The sequence below is a fragment of the Bos javanicus genome, chromosome 3 (assembly GCF_032452875.1).
Source record: "Bos javanicus breed banteng chromosome 3, ARS-OSU_banteng_1.0, whole genome shotgun sequence".
Lineage (NCBI taxonomy): Eukaryota > Metazoa > Chordata > Mammalia > Artiodactyla > Bovidae > Bos > Bos javanicus.
Window position 1 is genome coordinate 109,237,659 of NC_083870.1, and position 27,288 is coordinate 109,264,946.

The following is a 27,288-nucleotide window of genomic DNA, read 5'->3' on the forward strand; positions in this document are numbered from 1 at the left end:
GTTGCTTCAGTCATGTCCGACTCTGTGCGACCCCATAGACGGCAGCCCACCAGGCTCCCCCGTCCCTGGGATTCTCCAGGCAAGAACACTGGAGTGGGTTGCCATTTCCTTCTCCAATGCATGAAAGTGAAAAGTGAAAGTGAAGTCATTCCGTCGTGTCCGACTCTGAGAGACCCCATAGACTGCAGCCTACCAGGCTCCTCCATCCATGGGATTTTCCAGGCAAGAGTACTGGAGTGGGGTGCCATTGCCTTCTCCAGTTTTCACCATACCTGAGTTTTAAAAAATCAAAACTAAAATATTGGGCTATATTCTTTCACGGTAGTGACGTGTTTACAGTAAACTCTAATGCCTGTACAGAAAGGACTGGAGAACTTTATTCCAAGATCCTCAAGGAAAAATCATGGTAATTTGTCAATACATGAATGAGCTACCAGTTTCCAATGTGGCATATAGCACATCTGAGTATACAAGTATGCTCTTTTGTTACTGTCTTTTAAAAATACCACATACATATATTTAAATGGAATTTAATTTAAAGGCCTAAATAACTTTGGGAATAACTTCCATAGAACCCTAGAGGTCCATGGAACTCCATTTAAAAAAGCCCTCAGACCTAAGGAGTCTTGGTTCCCAGAGATAGCTAGGTCATTCATCCCATAATATATATTTATAGACCCTCGCTTTTCTTCTTCAAGGCCCTTATCACAATTTGTAGTTAAATCATTGTGGATATTTAATGTCTTTCCCCTCCTTGCCAACACCACTGAAAAGAAGTTTCTCTCTTGTTACCTGATATAGCCTGGCACCTAAAAGGCTGGCATATAGTAAGTGCTCAATGAAATGGCCATTGAATGAACCCGTGAATGAGAGGTATGAGGATAGGGCACAGGAGGCTGAGCATCACTGCCCGGGACCACTGCCCAGGCTGAGCTGACTGTGATATCCATGCATCTTGGGAAGACAGCCCATCCACACGATCCCCTTGGTCTTTCTAAGGGCTTCCCAGTAGCTAATCAAGGTCTCCTGGGCTCTCAAGTGCAGACTTGCCAAGGTGCTGCCTGCTCCCAGCTCTTTTGCAAAGCCCCATTGTAAAGTAAACCTCTCCGTACAGAAAGGCAGAGTAGCATGGGCTTGGAGCCAGACAGCCCAGAGTTGCACCCTGTCCACTCTTAGTTGTGTGACCGTGCACAAAATACACAGTGACTCAGTTTTTCTCATCTACAAGATGGGCACACCTCTGTGATTAGAGCAGTGCCTGCTTCATACAAAGTACCATCAGACTTTGTTCCTTTTACACTGGTTGCCTTGCTGTCCACCCACTGAACCATCAGGTCAGAGGCTTCACACCTTCAGGCACTTTCCCGTTGGTGGTCCCTGTCTCACCCACCCTGCTCCTCCTTCCCTTGTGCACTGAAGATCGAGGGGTCTCTGACGCTGAACACAGCTGTCACTGAGGTTTTTGAGGCCACTGCCTCAGGGCCAACCTGCACACAAACTACAGGCACCCACCCTGCTAGCCTTGAAGAGTGGTCCTTCCCCATCACTCCATCACTCAGCTTCTCTGGTGCTGGCGTGCTCTCCTCCCTACTTCCATCCTCCTAGCCATCTCCCAGCAAGCACTGCGGCTAACACCATGCTGTCAGGTCTCCATCTCCCTGCTGAGAGTCCATGCTGGCACTCTCTGCCTGGCCTTGTCCAGCTGGAAAATGGTTGACCTCAATCAAAACTGCTCAGTGAAAAGGTCAAAACACAAAACCGATGCCTGGAGACAGAACACAGAGGCCTGTATGCACACAACCACCCCAGAGGACCAGGCTGTGCCTTCTGTCCATTTTCCCTAAAATTCACTAAAAGGCTATGATGACTCTCTAGTGGTGTGCAAGCCATTCAGCGCAGAGACCTTGCCCAGCAGTGAGCCAGGAGCAGAGTTTCAGAGCCTGCCGAGGAGCTTCCTACTTTCCCTAAGTAGAATACCAATATATACTTCTCTGAGTCTCACTTCCTTCACCCTTCAATAGATCTTGAGATTCATCTCCGTTGTCAGATGTAACAGTAGTCTCTTGTTATTCATTGTCGCGTAGTATTCCATTATATGAATAGGCCACAATTTTTAAAAAGCAAATTTACTGTTGAGCGTTTGAGTTGTTTCCATGTGAGGCCACAGAGTAGTCCTGCTGTGAACATTCTTGCTGATGTCTTTTGGGCACAAAAGCGCACATTTTTCACTGGAGGCATGCCTTGTTGTTGTTCAGTCGCTCAGTCATGTCCAACTCTTTGAGACCCCATGGAATGCAGCGTGCCAGGCTTCCCTGTCCTTCACTATCCCTCAGAGTTTGTTCAAACTCGTGTCCTTTGATTTGGTGATGCCATCCAACCATCTCATCCTCTGTTGTCCCCTTCCCCTCCTGCCCCCAATCCGTCCCAGCATCAGGATCTTTTCCAATGAGTCAGTTCTTTGCATCAGGTGGCCAAAGTATTGGAGCTTCAGCTTCAGTATCAGTCCTTCCAATGAACATTCAGGGTTGATTTCCTAGGATGCATACCTAAGTGGAAATGTGAGGTCATCCACCGTGCATCTGTTTAGCCTAACAGTTTTCCAACTAATTGCTGTACCAATGAGCACCCCATGCCCCTGCAGTAAAGCAGGGCAGTCGTGGTTGCTGTACGTCTTCGCTAACTTGTGCTGAAGTATGTTTTATTTTTGGTGGTTTATGTGGTGGACGTCTCACTGTGGTTTTACTTTGTATTCCCCTGATGACCAGAGTTATTGAGCATCTTTTCATATGCTAATAGATCATTTGGAGCTTCTCTTTCCTGGAGTGCCTTTTGGAGGCTTTCAACCACTTTTGAAAATTGAATTGCTTGTCATTTTCTTATTGATTCATAGGAGTCTTTATACATTCTGGATACGTGTCCTCTGTTGCGTATACGTACTGCATATATCTATTGCCAATGAGCTTGCCTTCTCACTCTTAGTAGTATCTTTTGAGGAGCAAAGTTTTTCATTTAAAGGAGTCCAATTTATCAATGTTTGCCATTATGGCTAATGCCTTTTGTGTTCTGTTTTTTTCTATCCTAAGGTCATGAAGATATTCTCCTATGTTCTCTTCTAGAAGTTCGATTGTTTTATCTTTCAGAGTTAGCTTTATGATCTGTGTCAAATTGGTTTTCTGGGTAGGGTGGGAGGTATGAGTTGAGGTATATTTTTTCTACATAATGCTGGTGGGAGTGAAAACTGGTTCAACTTCTCAGGAGAACTGTGGGAAAATATTTACTAAAGTGGAATATATGTGTGTAAGGATATTCCTAGCCACTTTCTTGATAATAGCCAAAGTTGGAAATAAAGGAAAGGTCCATCAACAGCAGAATGGATAGATGGGGGAGGGTACAGTTATACAATGGAATTGAATCAGCAATAAAAACAGAAGCAACTCTTGCTATGCATACCATCATGGATGAGGCTCACAGACGTTGTTGAGTGAATGGACAGTGATTACTTTTGGAGGAGGCAGTCCAGTGGATATAAACTGGAAAGGGGAAGACAGAACCTTGTTAGGTGTTGCAAATGTTCTGTATTTTGATCTAAGTGGTAGTTATGTGAGTACAGTTATATGTAAAAATTCACAGAAGTCTGTGCTTAAAATTAATGCATTCCACTGAATTATATTATATCTCAATAAAAACATTAAGCGGCTCCTGTCTACCATCACTCTCCCTTAATGCCCTTCTGGTAACACACCTAAGACAGGCCCCTATGTGGTTAGAATCATCGCCGTCTGACCCTGAAGGTATTTCTGCTGCTGCTGGATCATACTCCCCATTGGGTACCCTCTATCCCTCGGGGAACCCCGTGTTCTGTGATCTTTATTTTTCCTTTTGATCTTTGGTTTTTGAAAATGTATTTCTTGGGAGCATCATTAGGACTCTTCCAGGGGGGTGAACTTGGGCCTCATTCTAATTAACCCAATGATAATTCATTTTTTCTAGGCAGAGGTTCTCATCACAGCTGGACCCACCCAGCCCCCTCAGGCCCTGTGGGTTGAGGGGATGCAGAGGCACAGAGCCTGGCACCGCCTGCCTGGCCAGCCCTGGTTGAATCAGTCCTTCCCTCCGCATGAGGCCCAGAAGGTCTTTTCCCATTAACAGGGACATTCACTTATTGTCTTTATTTTTAAATGTTTTGTGGAAAATTAAAAGAGTGACTGCCAGGCAGTGCCTGAGCCAACAACTCAGAGAGCGTCTGACCGGAGTGAGCCTGGAATCGACCCAGCCCTCCCCAGGCTCCTCTGCCTTCATTTATTCTCTGGGCAGCTCAGTTCCTTTTAAGACACAAATTGATTGGGATAATTTTTGCTATAACTACAATTGCCATGGAAAGGGGGCGGGGGAACTGCATTCAGGCTGTGGACTCCTGCAATGACTGTGAACCACTGAGTTACTGTAAAATGACCAGAAAATGGATTCAAAATTGAAGTCACAAATAATGTAATTACTGCTGTGTGTGTTCAGAGCTGCCAGAACAAGAGTTGGCTGCTGCCCTGGAAACATCTGGAGAGAAAGCTGCTGCTGCTATAACCCTACTCTCGTCCCTTTGGGACAGCAGTATTCTTCCAAGTCGGAAGCCCCTAAGAGGGTGGAAGGAACATGAAGGGGATGGGAAAAGGGATGTGGAGAGAGGCCACAGAGAAGGAATAGGTGAAAGGCAGGGCTTATACCTCCTATAACCCAACAGTGGGACCCAGTCATTGCATCTCTGGCAGAATGAAACCCAGTGTGGTCCTGTCATCATATCACACTGTCATCACCGCTATCAACACCTCAACACCAGTGCACATCACCACAGTCAGTATTACCACCGTAGTCATGGTATCACCTCCACTCCTGAAACATCAGCACTGCCAGGAACAGCAGCAGCAGCAGCACTGCAGTGACAGCAGCGTCTTCATCACCAGTCTCATCCACGCCAACATCATCACCACCATCACTGTTATCACCATCAACATGGTCATCACCTCCTCTCTCATCAGCACTTGCATCACCATCTTCATCCCCACCATCGTCATCACCATTACTTGCGTGACACTGGCATATTTATCATCGTCAATCCCCTCATCACCATCCCACCGTTGTTACAGCACCATCACCACTCCACCCCCACCCCCACCATCATCATCAACAGCCTCACAACGTGGTCTGAAGACACCATCATGACTGTCGTAACTGCCATGGCAGTTACCTTTACCATCGCACAGTCAAGATCGAAATCCTTTCCTTCAAGATCCCTCTTACAGTCCTCTGCCCAGTTGGCTCTGTGCTAGCCTCCAGGCCTACATGTGCCATCCTCTGGAGGTACAGCCATGCTGCCATGGTCATACTCTTGGCCCTGTCTAGGGGTAACCAACAGACAGCTCCTTGTAAGGGGTGTGGACAGAGCTTGGACATAAGAAGTAGGGTGTCCATATGATGAGTTCAAGGCCCTTTATGGTTCAGTATGAAACTAGTGATCAAAGAGGAGGGGGCAGGGAGTGGGGGAGCTGGGGCCACCCCTCCCCACATCACTGAGTAGAAGTCTCCATTCTCACCTGACTTTCCAGGTTGTTTTGAGCATATTTGCCAAGGTAGAAGGAAAGGGCATGTTTTATAAAACAGTTTGTTAGCTTGACCTAAAGTATTTAAGTATTTAGCCACTTGATACGTGGGCCTCTATTTGATCTCTGGCCCTGGGCTTTGCAAACCTTAGGGGTGGGTCAGAGCCCAGAAGGTCTTTCCCAGAGGCCCTTGAGGCAGCCAGGACATGTGTGAATGCACTGTTCATCCATGTCTTGCCTCCTCCCACATGCATCATGTGCTCATATATGTGCACACTGTGTCATTCCCATGGCCACAAGCTGGTGGGTGTGCTCATGCTGCAGTGAGGGTTGCAAGTGACAGAAAGCCAATCCTAACTGGCTTAAGCAAAAAGAGCACGTATTGGTTCAGGTAACGGAAGTCCAGGGTGCCACTTGATCACGGGGCCCACATTTCTTTCTGTCTCTTAGCTCTGCTCTCCTCCACAATGACTCCATTCACAGAAAAGCACCGGGGTTTTTCTGTGAGCACTAGAGGCCTACACTACCTCCAGGTCTTACCTCCTCCCAGGTCCAGTTATAGCAGGAAGTTTCCCCTTTTCAGTGAGAGATCTCATGCCATCCCATTGGCTCCAACTAGTCACATGACCAGCCTCCAAACCAATGACTGGCCTGCGGGTGGTGAGTGAACAGTTCAGCTAGAGCCTGTAGCCCTACCGCTCAGAGGCTGGAAGTGGGAAAGGCAGTGGAGCCCAAAGGAAAACTAGAGATAGTTGCCAGAGAAAGGGCAGTGGCTCCTGGGGAGTCCTCCCTATGACCGCCCCTGAGGTCCCACTTTATGGCTCTTTTAGGCATGGTCCCTGCATGAGCCTATGCCCTGCTTTGAGCCCCAGCTGCTCTGGTTCCTACTCATTTCATGCTTCTGCTGTGCCCACTGTTTCTTGCCCTTCCCAGAAGCATCTGCCTTCTGACCTGCCTAAGCCCTTGGGCCTCCCCCAGGATGAGTAGCTGTTTGAAGGCAGGGATTCAGCCTCCATTCACTCAGCAGTTGTCAGTTAAGCACCAGATACTGTGTTAAGCACTGTTGACACAGCAGTCATCATTTCTATTTCATGAGTGCTGTGCTGTCTTTTTTTTAACTGAAGTATTACAGTGTGGTTTACAATGTCGTGTTAGTTTCAGGTACACAGCAAAGTGACTGAACTACACACATACACACACATACACGCACACACATATACACACATATACACACACACACATACACACACACACATATACACACACACATATATACACATACATATATACACACACACATATACACACACACACATACACACACACATATAATATTGAGTATAGTTCCCTGTGCTGTACAGTAGGTCCTTGTTGATTATCTGTTTTACATATGGCAGAGTATATCTGTTAATCCCAAACTCCTAGTTCATCCCTATGCCTCTTTCCCCTTTGGTAATCATAAATTTGTTTTCTGTGTCTTTGAGTCTATTTCTGTTTTGTAAATAAGTTCATTTGTATCTTTTTTTTCAGATTTCACATATAAGTGGTATCATGATATTTGTCTTTCTCTGTCTGACTTCAGTTAGTATGATAATCTCTGGCAATTGGCATTATTTGCAATTGGCATAATCTCCGCAAATGGTATTATTTCATTATTTATGGCTGAGTAATATTCCAGTGTGTGTGTGTGTGTGTGTGTGCACGCACACATGTGCACGCATGCATGTGCCTCTGTATGCCACATGTTCTTTATCCATTCCTCTGTTGATAGACATTTAGCTTGTTTCCATGTCTTGTTGTAAACAGTGCTGTGATGAACAATGGGGTACACATATCTTTTTGAATTAGAGTTTTCTCCAGACACATGCCCAGGAGTGGGATTGCACGGTCATTTGGTGACTCTACTTCTAGCCTTTTAAGGAACCTCCATATTGCTTTCCATAGTGGCTACACCAACTGACATTCCCCTCCACAGTGTATACTCATTATCTCATTCAACTTTCCTATGATTCTCTAAGGCCAGGATTATTACAACCCCAGTTTTGAGATGCAGAAACTGAGATTCAGAGAGCTCATCAGTGATGCAGCCTCAGAGGGGTCAGCAGGATCACAGCCCCTCGTGCTCACAGTGCCCGGCTGCCTGACGAGACAGCACTGACCCCTGTACTGTCCTTCCCTCCCTCCTCCTGTTGCAGCCTGTGACCAGCTGGCGCTGGGGGTGGTGGCCATCTTCGGGCCGTCCCAGGGCTCCTGCACCAATGCCGTCCAATCCATCTGCAACGCGCTGGAGGTGCCCCACATCCAGCTGCGGTGGAAGCACCACCCACTGGACAACAAAGACACCTTCTACGTGAACCTGTACCCGGACTACGCCTCTCTCAGCCACGCCATCCTCGACCTGGTGCAGTATCTCAAGTGGCGGTCGGCCACTGTGGTCTATGACGACAGCACTGGTGAGTAGCCACGCCTGGCTGCACCAAGAGCAGGGGGTGAGGGTGGCAGAGCCCCGGGATCGGGTTCTTGGCTGCTTGTTCAGCTCAGCCACCCTGTCCACACTTACACCCAAGCCTCATCCAGTCACACTGATGCTCGCCCTGCACTCACCCACAACACCATGTGCACCAGCCACACTCACCCAAGCTGCTTCACACCTGCCCTGAACTGCCCCCACCTCCACCCTGGCAGCATGCTCCAATCTGCACTCACACCTGCATGGCCACGCCCACACCTGCCTACACCCTCACATTCACACATTCTCACCAGAAGCACACACATCCAGCTCTGTGCTATGGGGCTGTGAGCACAGACTCTGGATTCAAACCAAACAGAGCATGATGTGGGCTGACCCTGCACTTAATAGCTGAGCAGCACACAGCAATTTCCTCTCTGCCTCATTCTTTCCAAAGACTCAAGTCCCAAGACGTTTCTTAGCCCTGGCTCTTAGAGAGTGACCTTGGCAAGTCACTTAACCCATCTGGTCCTGCTCTGCCATGTGACAAGTCAAGCACTATAGCAGCCAGTTTGGAGAGAGCCCTCCAGCGCTCAGCTCCCTGTGATTCGATGTCAGCTCTTGATTACCTCCTAATGGGGAGTCAGGGTATGGGGAGAGATTCCCGCAGAAGAGATGCTCAGAAGTTGTTTCGTTAACTGGGATTCAACAAGCATCTCTTGAGTTCCTGCTCTATCCGAAGCGCCAAACGGTAGATCCTGGATGGCAGAGATCCCCCCGACCCCTGCTCACTGCCCCCAGCCATCGAGGCACTGCTGCCCAGCTCCAAGTCTCGGCCTGCGTTGCCGCAGCCCTGTATTTTTGTCTGTCTTTACGCACCACTATGAATGATTGTCTGTCTTGCAGCCTGTTTCTGCCTCCAGACCATGAACCTTCTGTGCCTCCGGCATTTAGCGCAGCGCCTGGTACAATGAATACTTTTTAAATATTTGTTGAGTTGAATTGAGCTGAAAATAAAATGGAAATAAACTATAATTAAATATGGCAGGAAACGGCATGTTGGGCCCTGGTAAGGAAGAAGAAATAAAGATGAAGTTATCCCATCTTCTTTTGAGAAGTTAGTCATACTGAAGGGGAGTGAGTGCCCACCCAGAGCTCACTGGTCTTTTCCAGGCCATCATAGCTAAGAACCAAGTGACATGTTCATACAGTCAGAGCTAGAAGCACTTGGGGAGGGGAGGCTCCATGACCTTGGCTAGTGTGGGCTGACACCAGAGGAACAGTGACATGAGCCTGGCCTTGAGGATGGGTGGACAGGAAGAGGAGTCATGAGGCATTATACAAGGGAGGAACCTCAAGGGGTCCCAGTATGGTAGGTGGGAGGGAAAGGTCAGATACACGGTGTGTGTCAGGCTGTGGGCAAGGTCTCTACAGTCTAGCTTCAGAGTTCAGACTTTATTTTGTAAGTGGCTGAGGACCACTGAGTGTTGTTGAACAAAGACATAGAATAATAAAAGCAGAGTTTTAGAGGGTGGCCCTGACAGCTAGGCAATTTGGCCACCTGATGCGAAGAACTGACTCATTGGGAAAGAGCTTGATGTTGGGAAAGATTTAAGGCAGGAGGAGAAGGGGACAACAGAGGATAAGGTGGTTGGATGGCATCACTGACTCAGTGGACATGAGTTTGAGCAAGCTCCAGGAGTTTCTGATAAACAGGGAAGCCTGGCATGCTACAGTCCATGGGGTTGCAAAGGGTTGGACGCGGCTGAGTGACTGAACTGAACTGACAGCAATGTGCAGAGAGTTAGAGGGAGAATGTGGAGCAAGAAGACTGGGACAGAGCTGGCCATTTTGGTCCAGGCAGGCACAAAAGTGTTGCTTGGAAGAGAACTTGGGGCCAGCATGGGAGAGAAGAAGTAGATATGAACGGATCATATTGAAATTATGTAGGAGTGTCATGGGCACGGAGTGGCCACAGTAGACACTCACATAAACTGCTGCCCAGCAGGACTGGGGCCTCCATAGGCTGGATGCAGGTAGAGAGAGAGGCTTTGCAGAGGAAGATGCTATGGCATCAAGGTGGTCCTGGTGAGACTAGTCCCGGCAGATGCTGAGATCTGGAACCTCCTCTCCCCGTAGATGTCTAGCTCTGACTGTATGCTTGCCTCTGATGACCAGTGGCTTCTGGGTGGGCACTCACTCCCCTACAATATGATTAACTTTTTAAAAGAAGATGGGGTAGCATCTTCATTTCTTCACCTTTCCCAATGCCCAACACACTTTTCCCTTCAGTATTTATCATTTAATTCAATTTTGATATTTAATTCAATTCAGCAAACATTTTAAAACGTAGTGTAGTCAGTAATGGTGCTGGTTTAGTTAAGAAAACACTGAGTACTAGGTATTCAGTGTTGGATTCAGTCAAACAATAATATGGCTTTGATGAGGAATAGTATTAGTAGGAAGTATGCTCCCAGAACCAGGATATTTCAAGTGGACAGCTTGCGGGTCATCAAGCCCATGAAGTGGGAAGCACTTAATAGCAGGCTTTGATTGTGTTTGCTTTGGGGGTTGTTTCCAGTAGGATATTTTGGCTGTAAGTAACAGCCCAACTCAAATTGACTGGAGCAGTAGCCACTTAGTTATCTCACTGACAAGAAGTCTAGAGATGGGCCTTTCCAGAACAAGTTTAGCAGTTCATCAGAGTCAGGATGCTGGATCAGTATCACTGCAGTTCCCTTAACTTCCCCCATCATGGTCACAATAAAGATGCTCCAGCTCCCAATACCAGATCCTCACATGATGATACCCCAGGAAGTGGGAAGGAAAGAGGTAGAAGACAAAGGGATTTTTCTTAATGTGATTTGTGCCTGTTCAGGGAGGAAAATCTGTCTTAGACCCTTCCAGCATACCACCCTATACAGTTCATTGAGTCTGTGTCCACCACTCTAAACATCCCATTCAGATAGGAATGGGACTCCTACTGATTGATTTTGCCTGCTGCTGCTGCTGCTAAGTCACTTCAGTCATGTCCGACTCTGTGTGACCCCATGGACGGCAGCCTACCAGGCTCCCCCATCCCTGGGATTCTCCAGGCAAGAACACTGGAGTGGGTTGCCATTTCCTTCTCCAATGCATGAAAGTGAAAAGTGGAAGTGAAGTCGCTCAGTCATGTCTGACTCTCAGCGACCCCATGGACTGCAGCCCACCAGGCTCCTCCATCCATGGGATTTTCCAGGCAAGAGGACTGGAGTGGGGTGCCATCGCCTTCTCTGTGATTTTGCCTACCATGAGTCATTTCTTAGGGCTGGCACACAGCCACCAAAATCAATGGTTCTCTTAATACGCCAGAAGAGGGGACATGAGTTATCTATTTCGATAATAATTCTGTATAACAAACCACCCCAAAACAATGTGACTTGAAATAATAAGCATTTGTTTAGCTCACAAGTCTGTAGAGTCAGTGACTGAATGAGATTGGCCAGGCAGTTATTCTGGTCTCAGCTGGCTCACTCACCTGCCTGGGGGTCGGCTGAGTGTTGGCTGAAATAGGCCAGCCTTGGCTGAGATGATGGGGTAGCTGAGCTTTCATCCTCCAGCAGGCTAACCCGTGCATGTGGTCATGACGATGGCAGAGGTGAAAAGAACAAAACCAGTGTACAATTCCATTTCAAGCATTTGATTTCATCATGCCTGCTGATACCCCATTGGCCAAAACAGTTCACACAGTTGAGCCCAGCGTCGTGGGTAGAGCAAGTCACCTGCCCACAGTTAGAGGGCACTGCAAAGTTACACAGCGAAGGATGCGGATGTAGGGAGGGGTGAAAATTGGAGTCGTCACTGCAATCCACTACAGGTGGGACTGCTTTAAAATGTACCTGGGATCTAAAGAGTAGATATGACTAAGTGACGACACAGAGAGGTCGACGGCATGAAAAGATGGGTTGTTACTTACAGTTCCCTAAAAGCTGAAGGGGGCACATCATGGCACCTAGGGCCACATGCAAGGCTGGTCAGAAAGTAGGAGCAAGGGGAAGACACAGGCAAGAGCCTTTATTACTTTAGAGCCTTTATTACTTATTCCCCAGTGGCTCAAGTGATAAAGAATTCTCCTGCCAATGCAGGAGATGTGGGTTTGATCCTTGGTCCAGGAAGATCCCATGGAGAAGGAAATGGCAACACACTCCAGTATTCTTGCATGGAAAATCCTGTGGACAGAGGAGCCTGGTGGGCTACAGTCCATGGGGTCGAAAAGGAGTCAGACATGACTGAGTGACTGAACAGCTATAAGATTGCCCCTATTACTACTAGGTGGAATTTGTTAGGCGCCAACATCCCATATGGAGTAGGAAGCAAAACCCAGATTTGGGAGTTTGTGACTGAAGAGTTTATAATATGATTTTGGTATGCCCAGGAAAACACAGGTACTACGGATACAAACAACTTTGGTCATTAGTTTGGCCCATGATTTCAGGATGTCAAGTCATCAGTTACAGAATATCAAAAATGATTATTCCAGGGACCAACAGTGTTTGCCCTTTGAGTTTTGCCATGCAAACCTAATCTGTGCACAAGGCAAATTTATATCAAGAATGAAGGGAAGGGGCTTAGAAAAAGCTGAGGTAAAAAAAAAAAAAAAGGCCCAGCCTAAGAGCCCAAAAGATTGGGTCTTGAATTTGGATCCCATTGCTAACATTCTGCAGAATCTTGGGAGGATCACTTAACCTTTATGGGCCTCAGTTTCTTTATCTGAATATTGGAACCAAAGCAACTACTCTGTATGTCTTCTAGGACAGGGAGATGGTTAAATAGGGTAATGAATGCAGAAGTGCTTTGTAAGTGAAAAGCATGACTTCAACAACCATGATTCACTGCAGATATTTTGAGAGAGATTGATTAGGGAAGCAGCCAGGAAGGAGTGCTCATCTCAGGCAAACGAAGAACCTAGTCCTCTGCTGGGATGGGTTAGGATGAGCCTCTGGTCTCCTTTGGGAATACGCTGACGGGAAGGAGTTCTGACACTTGCTGTGAGAGAATGTGGGTCACTGTGTACTACACGGGGCAATGAACTTGGCTGACGAGAAGGCTCTGATGGCTCTCCTCCAGCATCCACACTGTCCCTGTCCTCATGTCCTGGGTCCCCAAAGCCCACGTGCCTACTGATGCTGTGCCTGAACACTGAGCCAGTAGGAGCAAAGTTTGCACTCAGAGCCTCGCAGGGTAACAGGTGTGAGCAGGCAGCAGCATTCAGCCAAACCAAGGACTTCCGGGATTCATTGAGGAGGGAGGGTAAGGATGGAGGTGTGTGTTTGGGGGGAGCTTGCGGCCCTTCCCTCCTCTGCTAAGATTACCTGATATCCCCTTCCTGCCCCCATCAAGTCTGGTATTAGGAGGTACTGGGGCCCCTGTTTAGTCCAGATCCCTCCAGGACTCCAGAGCCCTCTCCCAGCCACACACCTGGATCTGAGACTATCCAGGGGGCCAGGGGTTCCTGATGCCCACAGTCATGGCAAAGCTTGTTTGGAAGCTCTTTGGGAGGCTTAGGTCCCAGACAAATATCTCAGTCCTCCCCAGCAGAGATAACTCCCTGGTAGTTCAGGTGGTAAAGAATCTGCCTGCAAAGCAGGAAACCCAGGTTCGATCCCTGGGTTGGGAAGATCCCCTGAAGAAGGGAATGGCTACAACTCCAGTATTCTTGCCTGGAGAATTCCACAGACAGAGGAGCCTGGCAGGCTACAATCACAGAGTCAGACACGAGTGAGTGACTAACACACACCCCAGCAGAGTGGAATGAAGGATACCAATCAGCTTGCTTTCCTGATGTCCAGCCTTCAGGAATGGGAGTAAGGGGTGTGTGCCAGAGTGGCTTTGGAAGCCCAGACTTTTTGTTGGAAAGCTGGCAATGTGGGCTGTCTGTGTACGAGGACTCTGTCCAGATAGGAACACTGAGAGCGCTGATCGTGAACTTTAATCCATCGCAAACTAGCTTAAGCTAAAAAAAAAAGCAGGGGATGGGGTGGATTCTGTTGATCTCCTTTACTGGAAAGTTCAGGAATGATTTTAGCTTTAGAGTTGCAAACAAGTATCTTTAGGGCTTAGGCTTCCCAAGTGGCACTATTGGTAAAGAACCCTCCTCCCAATGCAGGAAACATAAGAGATGTGGGTTCAGTCCCTGGGTTGGGAAGACCCCCTGGAGACGGGAATGGCAACCCAGTACTTGCCTGGAGAATCCCACGGACAGAGGAGCCTGGCAGGCTACAGTCCATAGGGTCGCACGGAGTTGGATACGACCGAAGCGACTTAGCACACACACATCTTTAGGGCTTAATTTCTTTCTGTGTCCTGACTTCTGCCCTGTTGGAATCCTTCTCAGGTTCTAAGTGGTGACCCCCAGACTCACTCCCCCCACCCCAATTTGAAGTTAAATGTAAAGAGAGTTATCTCTTACCAGTTGCCCTGGCACAACTCCTGGGAGTCATCTGATAAGACCAGCTGGCATCTCACATCCGTCTTGTACCTATGCCTCAAGCAATGTGTGTGCTGATTGACTGGGGTTGGGGGGTGGGACAGATTCTGTGTCCCTAGACTGGGAACAGATCCCTTCTGAGTCACGTGGACTGAGCATGGGGCAGGAGTTGTTCCCCGAAGGAAAACCAGAGTGCTGTTAGCGGGGAAATGGAGCATGGCTGAGTGGACAGGGCAGCCAGGATACAGACACCAAGCCCTGCATATGGGCAGTGAGCCCAGCAGGTGGGAAGGGCCGGCCTGCCTGGGACCCTGGCCCGGTGCTGCCACAGATCTCCCTGAGGTGGGCGTGGCTGTAGAGACCAGCAAGCAGGCTTGTTTCCAGGCTAAGCACAGAGGAGTCAGCAAGAAGGGACCTCGAAACAGGGACGGAAATGAACTTAATTAGGCCTAAGCAAGCCATTTGTCTCCAGGAAGTGACATTCAGTTTTCCCTGGAAGTCCCCAGATTAAGTGGTTTTGCAAAATGCCAAGGTGGAGGATGGATTTTTCAATGTAGAGAGAGGAAAAACAGTAGCCAGTCCAATTATGGAAATTGGTGCTGAGTACAACCAAAGGGCCAGGCCCTGTGCTGTGGGGGTGTGGAGACCTAGCCCCCTGATGTTGAAGAGCTTGCGACAGGACAAGGAAAGTGAGATGAGGTCTGAGGAGGCAAGCACTGAGGGACGAGGCCGCCGAGTTGGTGGGGGTGCGGGGGGGCAGGATGGGAGTTGGGTAGAGAGATCTTCTCCAGGCAGAGCAGTAGGGGTAGGCTTCGTGGAGGAGGCGGTTGCGTTGAGCCTGGAAGAATGGGAAACGTTTATAGAGGAGCCTGCTCTTGGGGCTGGGGGGTGGGGGCGGTGACTCAGCACAAATACCCCCTGGCCTTACCTGGTCCAGCAGTTGGTACAGCTGAGCCTGAGCTGCACTTGTGCCGCATTCTGGCAGCCGGTTGCTGAGGCTGTTTCGGGAGATTGTGTCCCGCGCTTTGCAGTGTTGTAGGGGGCGTGGGAAGGAGGAGGGGGTGGCCTCTAATTCAGGCTCCTTAAGCCTGTACACCCACTGGATGAGAGAGGAGCAGGGGGGTGGAGTCAGTGGGGGTTTGCTAGCTGTCTGTGCCTGCTTTTGAATCTACAGGTGTGTACATGTTATCTGTGTGTGCACACACCTTTATCTACATGTGTAGGCATGTCTATCAACCCAAGCATATGTCCTGTCTGTGTCAACATGCATGTGTATGCGTAAGCATGTGTTTGTGTGTGCACACATGTGTATGTGCATATGTGGGCCTGCACAGCTGGGTGCACGGGTCTGTGCCCCAGTGTGCCAGGGCCTGTGTCTGCATACATGTGGCTGTGTCCATGCACAAATCTCTGTGGGCCACACATCAGTGTCTATGTGTGGTCGTAGACCTGTGACCACCCAAGTCTGTGGTGTCTGCAGCTGTGTGTCCGTGCACTCACGTGTGTATTTTGTGCCCCGGGACCTCTCAGGGCTCATCCGACTGCAGGAGCTCATCATGGCCCCGTCGAGGTACAACATCCGCCTCAAGATCCGCCAGCTCCCCCTTGACTCTGATGACTCGCGCCCGCTGCTCAAGGAGATGAAGCGAGGCCGGGAATTCCGCATTATCTTCGACTGCAGCCACACCATGGCTGCCCAGATCCTCAAGCAGGTGCGTGGGCGCCAGCCAGCGGGAGGGAAGGCTGGGATCTGCCTGCCATTTCTCCCAGCCATTTCCCAAACACAGCCCTGACGTCAGCCAGATCCGAGTTCGATCCCTAGTCTGCCTCTTTCTGGCTGTATGACCTTGGGTGGTCACTTTACCCCTATGAGCCTCAGTTTCACCAGCAGCAAAACAGGCACAGTGGTCTTGACACTCCGACTTGCTGTGGGGATGGGATGAGACAATGGATCAGTGGCCCAGCCAGGCCTGGAGCACAGAGGGTGCTGAGTAAATGATAGTTTCCACATCACCCTGATGCAAGTGGGAGGCGGGGGTTACTGAGGAGGCATAGAACACTTGAGGAAGCACAGAGACTTGGGGGTATCACAGCCTCCAGACTGCCTCTTCCAGCCACTAATTCCCTGCAGCCTGTGGCACTCAGTGTCACTCTCCGATCACTGGGAGGTTTATCGAGGCTCTGCATCCCATCTGCTCAGCTCTGCAGTGACGGTGGGGGAGGAGAGCGGCTTGCAGTCCTGGCCGCGCCTCCATTCCCGGACGAGCCCAGCATGGCGTGCTGGGAACCAGACCAAGCTCTGCCAGCCACCCAGGAAATCAACAATGAAATTGCTCACAGCCCCCTCTGGGGGTGTCACAGCTGAAACCAAAACCACTCTGATTCGAGCCAGTGCTTTGTGTAAAAGGCAATTATGTGGTCTCAGAAAGCGTCCCTGGTGATTGGAGGAGGCATTCTGTGGGGCCTTGACACATGACCCCGAGAGAGGAAGGTGGCAGGGAGGGGACGCAGGGATGCCGAGGGAGAGGTGCCGAGCTGGGGCCAGGAATCTATTCAAGGCCTGACGCCCCCGCCCAATCCTGCAAGGGGGTGCCAAGCGGGATAGCAGCCTGTGTCTTCCCCGAGGAAGCCTCCCACCAGGCACCTGCACACAGCAGCCAAAAACTCGGTTGAGGGCATGAATCCTGTTCCTGGCCTGGGGCATGGTGTACCTGAGATCGAGTGGCCCCGGAGTCATCCCCTGCTCTATAGATGGAGTGAACGATCCCTCCTTCATCTGGTTCTGGAGGATTCGGTGAGACGAGTGAAGGAAGGAGTTCATCTTTGTGCCCAGGGCACAGTCAGCACTGGATGCGGCACAGCTTTAAACTCAAAGTGGGAGACTCAAAGCTCCCGAAGTCCCTTAGCCCTCGTTCTCTGGCCCATGGCGCCCAGCGCTCTCTCCTTTTTCAGGCATGTGGAACCAAGTAATAAAGACCACCACTGCTCATGTTCACTGAGGAGTGACTCTGTGCAGTGTACACACACCCCTGGGAAGTGGGACGATTATCCTGCTTGATTTACCAGCAGGGAAACTGAGGCTCCAGGGGAAAGTCCTAGGCCTGAGGTCACCCAGCCAGAAAGTCAGAATTCACTCCCTAGTCTGCTGACTTGGAAACCCCTAGAACTGAAAGTGGAGGTTCTGTGTTCAGCCTGACACTGAACTAAACCAAGGTGAGCGTGACTGTAGACCGAGGACTGCTCCAGCCTTTCACCTGCGGATGCCGGCTGTGAATCCCCTCCAAGACCGGGAAGAGATGAGAGGCGTTTTCAAAGTACACTTGACCTTGTGACATTTCCCCCTGAGCACTATGTGGGCCCGCATTCTGAAGAACTCTGTAGAAAATGCATTATGGTCATTAGTATTATAGATTATAGGCTTCTAATAAAATACATAATATAAAATATAGACTTCACGATGGTGGGTGATAATAATTCACACAGCCACGTGGCCTGCTGTGTGGTCAGCCAGCACCCAGGAAGCAGGGATATCTGACTGCTTCCCATTGGGGAGCCTCAGACCAAGGATAGACCCTGCTTTTTAGGTCTGGCTGGGTTGGTGGGGTTTGGGCTCCCACAGACATCTTTCCAGAGCTAGGACAGTGGATTCAGCTGAGTGGAGTCAGGGGACTAGAGAAGCCAGTGTTCGGTGGATTCCATCAGCATTTCTCCGAGTGCACAGACCTGGAGATGCTTCCTAAAAACTCAGACAGCTGGCCCCCACCTGGCCCTGCAGAATTTGGCGTCTTTGGAGAGCGCGGCCCAAGATTCTGCAGTTTAACATGTCCCCTGTGATTTTGCTGCACACTCCGCTGTGAAGTCCCCTGCTGTCTGGCAGCCGGCCCCTGTCATGGTCACAAGGTCACAGGACATCCCACTCTGAGCATCCAGCCTCCCCCAGCCCACCGCCAGCCAGCCTGTGATGCCCCCGTTCTCACCCTGGCCCCACACCAGGGTAGAGAGAAGGAGGGGCTTCTTGGGTGTTCCCTGCAGGGCGCTAACGCTTTGCTCTCCCACAGGCCATGGCCATGGGCATGATGACCGAGTACTACCACTTCATCTTCACCACACTGGTAACGTACCTTCGGGTCCTGGCATGGGTCAGGGTGGGGCTCCCTCAGAACAAGGTCAGCCTCGGGGGGTGGGGGGGGGACAGTTGCTACAGGAGATTCAGACTGGACTTGCTTCCTAAGGCTGTAGGCGTAACCCCAGACAAGGGTGCAATTTGTCTCTGTGGCCCACCCACTTTGAGAAGGGGCATCGTGTTGTGACTAAGGGTAGGGACTCTAGAACCTGCCGGTGTGAACACGAGCCCCTCTGCCTGCTGGCAGAGAGACCTTGCAGAAGTCAGTTCTTCCTCTGCAAAATGGGCACGATCGTGGCTCCGGCTTCCTAGGACTGCTGTGGGAACTGAGTGCGTTCGCGTACTGATGCACTGAGGGCAGTGCCTGGCTCGTGTGAAGCGCTGTTATTAGAACAATGACCCTTGGCCCCTGGCCCATGCACCTCCACACAGGTCTCAGGCCTCATGCAACAGTAGAAGCCGCCACTTTGGATTCCTGCAGCATCCACGCTTAAGTCTGCCCACTCACCGTCAGCCAGGCCAGCCCACCTGCAGGCTCCAGATGGGTCTTGTCCAAACCGTGAGAACATTTAGGACCATTTAAACCCATTAGGATAATTAGTTGTGATCTGAGATCAGCAGAATAAAGAGATCCCTGTGCCAAAGGGGCACCAACTCCCAGCCACCCTGTCTTGAAGCCAGATGCCCTCAGATGTCACTGGGCCCCAGGTGGACTCTTCTGCCCAGCCCAGGTCTGGGGCAGGTGACAGCATCGTTAACCATCCTGTTGATGCAACCATCTCCTGAAATCTACATCAGACTTGCTGCTGCAGCCCTGCAGGCCTCTAGCTGTGTTCATTCATTCATCCAGCACCTGGCTAACATTCCTTACCCAGGGCCTGTGCTCAGCTAGGTGTCTCAGGATGCCTGATCCTGAGGCCTGCCCTCAAGGAACTCCCACCCTGTCCAGTCTGCATCTGTACGTCTAACTCATTCAGCAGACTTGTGCTGTTACATGCCTGGACAGACTGCCGTGGGGCACAGTGGAAGGAGGCATCAATGCCACAGAGCTGGTGGAAGGTAGGGAATTTCAGACTGCCTTTATAGGAAAGAAGGTGCTTGAATTGGGCCTTGAAGGGTCAGAGGGAATTCACTAAGGAGAGAGAGGAATGATATTCCACAGAGAGGTTACAGCATAAGCAAAGGTCAAAGACAGGTTAGCTCTTCTAGGTTCATTCTGGTTGAGTCAAAGTGTCAGTTGCTCAGTCATGTCTGACTCTTTGCGACCTCATGGACTGTAACCCGCCATGTTCCTCTGTCCATGGGATATTCCAGGCAAGAATAATGGAGTGGGTAGCTATTCCCTTCTCTAGGGGATCTTTCTGACTCAGGGGTCTCCTGCATTGCAGGCAGATTCTTTACCATCTGAGCCATGCTCCTTTATGTACTGGTTGATTGCCAGCACCAATTGTGTTCATCTCTTCCTAACTCCATATTCAATGACATCACTCAGGTAGCTTGAAATTAGCCATGGCAGGAGTATTCATACTACAGAAGTTGGCAGATGCTACAAATAAAAGACCCTTTCCTACCATCCCCTGACAGCTGGTTATGAAGCATTTCCCAGCGCACCAATGCCTCTCTGCACCCCCAGCCACTATACCCTTACTCATGTCTGAGTCACCTTGCTCCCTCTCCTGATCCAGTGCTCGGATCTGGGGACCTGCCAGGAGCCATGTGGGAGAAAGGGATTCTGGAAGCTGGTGACTGAGACCAGGCATCTTCTTTCCCAATTCCTTTTTGGAATTCTATTCACCCAAGCTGGCTTCTCTCCTGGGAAAGTCATCGGAGGCTGGGGATGAAGCCATCAGATTCCCAACATTCCATCTGAAGCTAGAAGCAGGGAAGAGGAGCAAGTCTGGGAAGGTGGGCACATTCCAGGGACCCCAGGCTCTCTCTCCAGGTGTGGCAGCCCTGGCATTCCCCGACTGAGCTCCTTGGGTGCTGAGACCTCTGCACCCATAGAAGTCCGCCCTAGCCCTGTGCTAGCTCAACACATTCTTCCCACACTTCCATCCTGCTGGCTCACCTCCCTGAGTCCTTGCCGCTCTGAGTTGCTCTAACAGAGCCTTGGAGTCCCCGTAAGAAAATACAAGGGAGGAGCAGGCAGACCTCCCAAGGTGGCCATGGCTCCCCCTACAGACCATGCCCATCCCCGCTTCACATTACTGTCCAGCGCAGTGATGGGAGAGCAGGCCTCAGAGGTACAGATAAGGATGAGAGTTGCTGTTCCACCACCTCTTGGCTGTGCCCGTGGGCAGATTGCTTAACTTCCCTGGACCTCAGTTTCCTTGCCTTTAAAATGGGAATAATTCTGATACCTCTAGGCCTCAGGGGTTTCTTTGGTGGCTCAGACAGTAAAGAATCCACCTGCAATGTGGGAGACCAAGGTTCAGTCCCTGGGTTGGGAAGATCCCCTGTATTATTCTTGCTGCCTGGAGAATCCCCATGGATAGAGAAGTCTGGCAGGCCACAGTCCATGGGGTCACAAAGAGTTGGACAGGACTGAGGGACTAAGCACAGCACACAGTTAAGCCTGAGATCCCACATTTAGCCTCTTTGGGTCTCACTCAAGTAACCTCAAGTCACTAGGAACTCAGGAATGAACTATGAGGCCGAAGAGCAGACAGGGAGAGTCGTTCTGGATCCAGAGCAACTCTGAACATCATGGGGTTTATGGTCCAACCCTCTGTCCTGAGACTCAACCAAGCTTCTCCATTCCCCTCTTTCTGCCTGTTGCTCCCTCCCTTCTCTCTCAGCTTAGCTCCTTCCTTGTGATCTCTGTTCCCTGGAAACTTCAGCTCATCTCAGCTGCCCTGGGATTGTCACATCCCAACAGACCATCCATTCGGTCTCTGCCACTTTTTAGCATCTCTTTCTCTGAGTGTTATCTGCCTTCCCCAGGTCAAATTTCAGACTGGCCAGGTGCCAGTCAGGGCAGTATATAGGCATTCGGGGCTAAACAGTTCCTTCTGGAATATCCTGCCCAGGATACAGAGTTTCACATCCCTTCCCCACTTATTGATTTCCAGGCTTGATGACAAATAAATGCCATCCCCACAGTTTCTAAAGCCCCCAGGATAGGGACTGAGTCATCAGCCAGATTGTAGCAACCCCCCGGGAGGTGACCCCCTTGGCTGGTCAGCTGAGGTCTGACGGTGGGAGGCAGAGTGTGGTGGACTCACAGAATCTAAGGCTTGGCCACCAAGCAGAAGGACTGGGACACTGAGCAGTCCCTTTCGAAGTGGCAGGAATAAAATCCACAGATCTCATTCCCCGGCGCTGAGTACTACCCCCTCATCCACTGTGTCCACACAGGACCCGTGCTTAAGTCCTCTCTGGGCCTTGCTCCCAATCCTGGCCCCAGAGAGTCTATTAAAGGCATCTCCACCTGGCTCATGCCCTCATTCCAAGACCAGAGAGGTGTCCCCTCAGGGAGCTGAAGCTTTGAACTCTCAGCCCCATGGTCTGACCTGACCTTCTAGGCAAGACTCTGGGGAAGATACAACCCTGGTGACACGGGTGGCTCCCCACATTAACGGCACTGCCAGCATGGGGTCAAGGTTGGAGGTCCCAGAGGGAAGGGCAGGGCCAACGTATCCTTGCACCCTGGGGCAGTATCCTATTCACAGAGTGTCTGCTTTCCCTAAATTTTTATGTTTTTGTTTGTTTGGGGGGGTTGGGGGGTCTTTGCCTCGAAGCATGTGAGATCTCAGTTCTCATCTAGGGATCAAACCCACACACCCTGTAGCAGAAGCTGGAGTACTGACCACTTGACCACCAGCGAAGTCCCTGCTTTCCCTGCTCTTACATATCCTCCGTTCAATCTTTCATTTACTCACTATCCAGCAGCCATATACCTATGCTCTCAAGGCCCCAGGTACCGAGCTAGACCCTTAGGTGAGGGGTGGGGGGTTGTCTAGAGGCGGATCCAACACAAAGTTCACCAGCTGGTGGGCTTCTTTTGTGCATGTGAGAATCAGGGATAGTGCCCAGTCTGCCTCTGTATCGCCAGTGACCAAATAGAGCCTGGAATACAGTAGGTGCTCACTGATGCCTGAATGAGTGAACACAATACAAAGTAGAAAGTAATCGGTGAAATCAGCATCCTCATCATAGCACGAGTGAAGACCATGCACTCTTGGGCCCGTCTGCCTGAGTTAGAATCGAGATTCTTCCACTTACACGGGCAAGTTACTTCACTTCACCGTGCCTCATCCCCATCTGTAAAATGGCCACAGCAACAGTACTGCCTCGTACAACTGTTAGGCTGAGCATCAAGCAGGTATGTTGACATCAGTAAAGCCCTATGGAAAGTGCGTGGCATTTAGCACTATGTAAGAGTTAAATAGATTGATAAAATAACTCCTGCTTATATTTTTTACATGCTCAGCATACCCCATTTCATCCAAAATTCAGAACAACTCTCCTAGGAAGGTATGACTTTTCCAGTTTTTCAGAAAAGTAGAAACTGAGACTCAAAGAGTCTACTCAGTAAGAAAGGGGAAGAGCAAGGATTTTGACCAGCTGGGGGCTATCCAACTTCAAAGCCCTCTGCTAGGCTTGTAGCAAGAGCCTTCATGCAGTGTCGCCTGGCTTCCTCTGGCTGGCTCAGGCTCAGATTCCACAGGCCATGATGGTCCAGGCATCACGTGATTGACACTGATGGCGGGGGACAAAGCCTCCACAAATCCCTGCAGCACCCACACTTCACAGGTTCTAAAGCCCTTTCTCCACGTTACTGATTTTCCTTTTCACAGAGCAGTTTGTGATTGATGGGGAAACCTGGGACCAGAGAGGTTGAGTGAGCTGCCCCGAGCCCCACAGTAGATCAATGACAGAAACCTTGGCTCCTGACTTCTTTTCCAGCCCACTGCCCTCCCTCCCCCCACCTCTCTGAGGGTCAGGGAGAGCCGATCCTTCTAGAGACACAGTTGCTGCAATATAAACAGTTCTGCAGTGGAATATGCATGTGTGTTGGAGGGGGCAGGTACCAGGGCATCTCCCAGAAGCTCCCCATATGCCAGGGCATCAGCTATGTTCCCCAGGTCCCCACATTCTGCTTCTGGTTCCAGCTCTAAGGTCCTCCTTCCAGCTCCATTGGCTTAGGAGCCTACCTCGTGATTCTGCCTCTTGGTGCTCATTGGTCAGTCCTGGCTGGATTTGGGAGGGCAATGGCATTTGACATTTATCTCCTTTGCTTTAGGAAACCCATGTCACCAATTCCTCGCCTCAAAATAATTCTCCAAACTTGCTTCTCCCACGCAGAAGACATTTTAATTACCCCAGCTGCCATAATCTGTGCCAGCCAGCTTTGAGCCATTCCCAGATAACCCCACGTTAATCAGCCCCAGCTGAGCCCCTGGTCCATGTTATGTGTAGGTAAAAGCCTGGAGGTGTAAAAAGAATTATAATAAATTAATAGATAAGCAATCACAATTAATGCCACTTCCCGGCAATAACAGTTATATCATGGGAAAGATATTTTCATCTGTCATTCCTTAAGGCGATGTTTTCCGAGCTTCAGCTTCTACCCAGTCAGACCCATGGGGTGCTAATGAATTAGTCTATTATGTTATGCTGAATGTTTCTAAAAGGTCCCTCGTCGATACTGAATTCAATGTGTCAACATTTGGCATGGAGAACAGCAACTTTTTGCCAAGCGGCAAGGTTGTGCACAGTTCACTGTGTACAGCACATGGGGTCTCAGCCCAGGGCAGTTTGGACAAAAAATTGTAGCCAGACAAAGAGGCCTCTTTTCCAGCTCCCCATTGTCACTGCCCTCATGTCACATGGATGGTGGCACTCGGTGCCACAAGCCTTGCAACACTTTGCAGCTGAGCCCAGGCTCAGAGTGACAGGGATGAAGATGACCCCAGCAGCGACACCCCATCATGCCCCCTCCCAGGCTGTGATTGGCCACAGCCACTGTGTGACTGTCAGTCAACCCAGCACTGCGTCTGGAAACTGGAAGGGCTGACGTCGCCAGCACCTGAGCCCCACCAAGGCCAGAGATGTTGCCCTCCCCACTAAGTCCAGAGGGCCTCTGGTCCTCAGGGAGGTGAGCCAAGTCAAGGAGGCCCTAGGCAGACTCGTGATGGGCATCGTTCAGGCTTTGGGTATCAGCACTGAGTTGGAGAAGAGGCTGAGCCTCATTACAGGGGAAGAGCGAGAAGGGCACCCCCTGCGGGCAGAGCTCAGCTTTTCTTCTGTGTCCCAGGCAATTCAGCTCTGGCCCCAAACTTGCATTCACCACTCTACAAAGCAAAATCCCTCCATCTCCCCAGACCCACCTTCTTCAAAGGCAGTTTAGGGAAGATCTGTCATTTCTAAAGCAGTCCCTTGAGGGGCTCATCCACCACCCCAGGCAATTTACCAAATCACTCCTAACTTCTAGCCCCATAGAAAGCTCCCTCTGAGAGGAGGTTATGAAATTCTACTCTCTCATTTCCAGGCTCTTCCCAGAGAGCTACCCAGCCAGCTGATCCTTCTATCCACTTTGATTGATGGGAGTATTTGGTATGGGAGCTTCTAGGGGAGACAGATGCAGACATAGAGAGTTATCATGAGTGAGATGAAAGCCAAAATGTCCCAAGATAAGAGCAGAAGCACCTTTGACCCACCTGATCATGTGTATCTAGAGTAGTAGTCACGAGAGGCTTCACAGAAGAGGTGACACTTGAGCTGAATCTCAGAGTGAACCCACTCAAGAAGGGTTGAGAAGACAGATGTTCCAACCCAGAGATAGACAGAGCACACACAAAGACACTGGCACAGAGAAGCTGCATGATGGGGAAAGGGGCCACGAGGAATGGGGAAGGGAGGCGAAAATGGTTTGGTGCTCCTGGGGCAAAAAACTGAGAGGCGGTGGGAAGAAAAGCGAGGCTGGAGGGGTGCAGAGCCTGGCAAACTACATTAAGGAATTTGTGCTTTATTCTGAGAAGGCAAGAAGAAGCCATTGAAATATGCCAAGCAGGGGAGTGGCAGGGTTGGGTTTATTCTTCAGAAAGACCCCTCTGAATGCCATGTAGAGGGTGACTGGAATACCCAGTGGGTGGGAACTGAAGGCTGGTCATGGGACAGAAGGAGGGCTTGGGAGCTGGCAGACTCGTTTTGACACTGTTGCTCGCAAGTGTACAACCGTGAGCAAAAGATCTAACCTCTCTGTGACTGAGTTCCTTCCTCTAAAATGGAGTGATAATAACACCTTTCTTGTAAGGCGGAAATGTACATTTAGTGAGTTAGTGTACATAAGGCACTTACAAACTGTTCTGAGGTTTGTAGGTGCTCAGTAAATGTTAGTTCAATGTGATTGTTTTTATATTGCCAAGAGAGTTAAGGCAGGAAGGATGCAACTCAGGTCTGCTCCTCTCCTCCAAGAACCCAGTCGTGTCCTGGGGGGCAAGTCAATTAGCTGTCACAACCTGCTGCCAGAGAAGGCAGAATATGAATATTTATCAGCATTTCTGTGATGTCTACCATGCACCAGACATGTTCTAAGTATGTCTATTAACCCATTTCTTCTTCAGGATGACCCTATATGGCAGGTACTATTTTCATACCCATTTTGCAGATGAGGCAGGTGAAGTAAGGAGAGTAGATGGCCTGGCCTCACAATCTATGCTCATAACCATCACCTGGGGCTGCCCAGTGAGCCATTCTCAGGGAGCAGCTGTGGGAAGAGAGACCTCTTTCCTGTGTGTCCCCTGCCTTGCTCTCCATCTCTGACTCCACAGGTCTCCGCTTCTAAGCCCAGAGCCGTCTCTGTGTGTTTCCCGGTCAGGAGTAATAGCTTAGATGAGCAGCTTCTCAAAACACAGATTGCAGCCCCACCCCACATTCTCAATGGCCCGTACTTTCCAAAACAAGTTCTCCAAAAGCAATTCTGATGCGTATCTTGTGTTTGACAACCACTGGCGACATAAACACAGGACGTTTTAAATAGAACAGACACTGTGCAATGGTAAATGCATACAAGCAGCTATCCAAAAGTGGGGGAAACCCAGATTTGTAATGCTTGCCAGTTTTCATGGTGTGCATTGTCTCACCATGGCCAATGTCAAGCTACCAACGAATGTCACTGAACATAGTCGGGAAGTGTTGATGATTAGCTCTTACAAGCGGATGGGAGCCAGCTCCAACACCCCACTGAGCTGGACCTGGGAACAATTTCTGCACTGCTTCCGTGAGCTCTGCGACCTTAAGGCAAGCCACATCACCCTCTCTGGTCCGTGTTTCCTCTGCAAAAAGGGAATACTATTGAATACTTACTTTACAGGGGATCGTGAGAATCAGATGACACACTCCACTTGAAGGGCTGAGCACAGTGCCCACCCGTCACTCACTCCCCACCGAGACTGGGGCCACACAGACACCCTCTGGCCAATTCCACGGGGACTCCTCCATCTACTTCCGCCCAGCCCCTCCCGCATCCCAAATCCTGGTCTTGAATCAGGGCCCCATTTGAGCAAGGCTGGGACTAAACTTTCTTTCCTGGGCTCAAAACTGCCCCCAGCCTCTCCCCCAATCCCTAAACTCTTAAAGGGGAAACCAATACTGTGTATTTCAGAAAGAGGCCAATTGGAATTACAGGAGGAGTTCCGCATGAATTAGGAACATT

The 27,288-nt window shown here is 50.0% G+C and overlaps 1 protein-coding gene across 1 annotated transcript in view; it reads left to right on the forward strand.

The window, feature by feature from the left end:
• Positions 1 to 27,288, forward strand: part of GRIK3 (glutamate ionotropic receptor kainate type subunit 3) — a 250,880-nt gene that overhangs the window by 152,615 nt on the left and 70,977 nt on the right. The window contains exons 3-5 of the mRNA XM_061412479.1: positions 7,787 to 8,044; positions 16,037 to 16,218; positions 18,565 to 18,618. Of these exons, the coding sequence (XP_061268463.1) occupies positions 7,787 to 8,044; positions 16,037 to 16,218; positions 18,565 to 18,618 (494 nt within the window). The remainder of the gene's footprint in view (positions 1 to 7,786; positions 8,045 to 16,036; positions 16,219 to 18,564; positions 18,619 to 27,288) is intronic.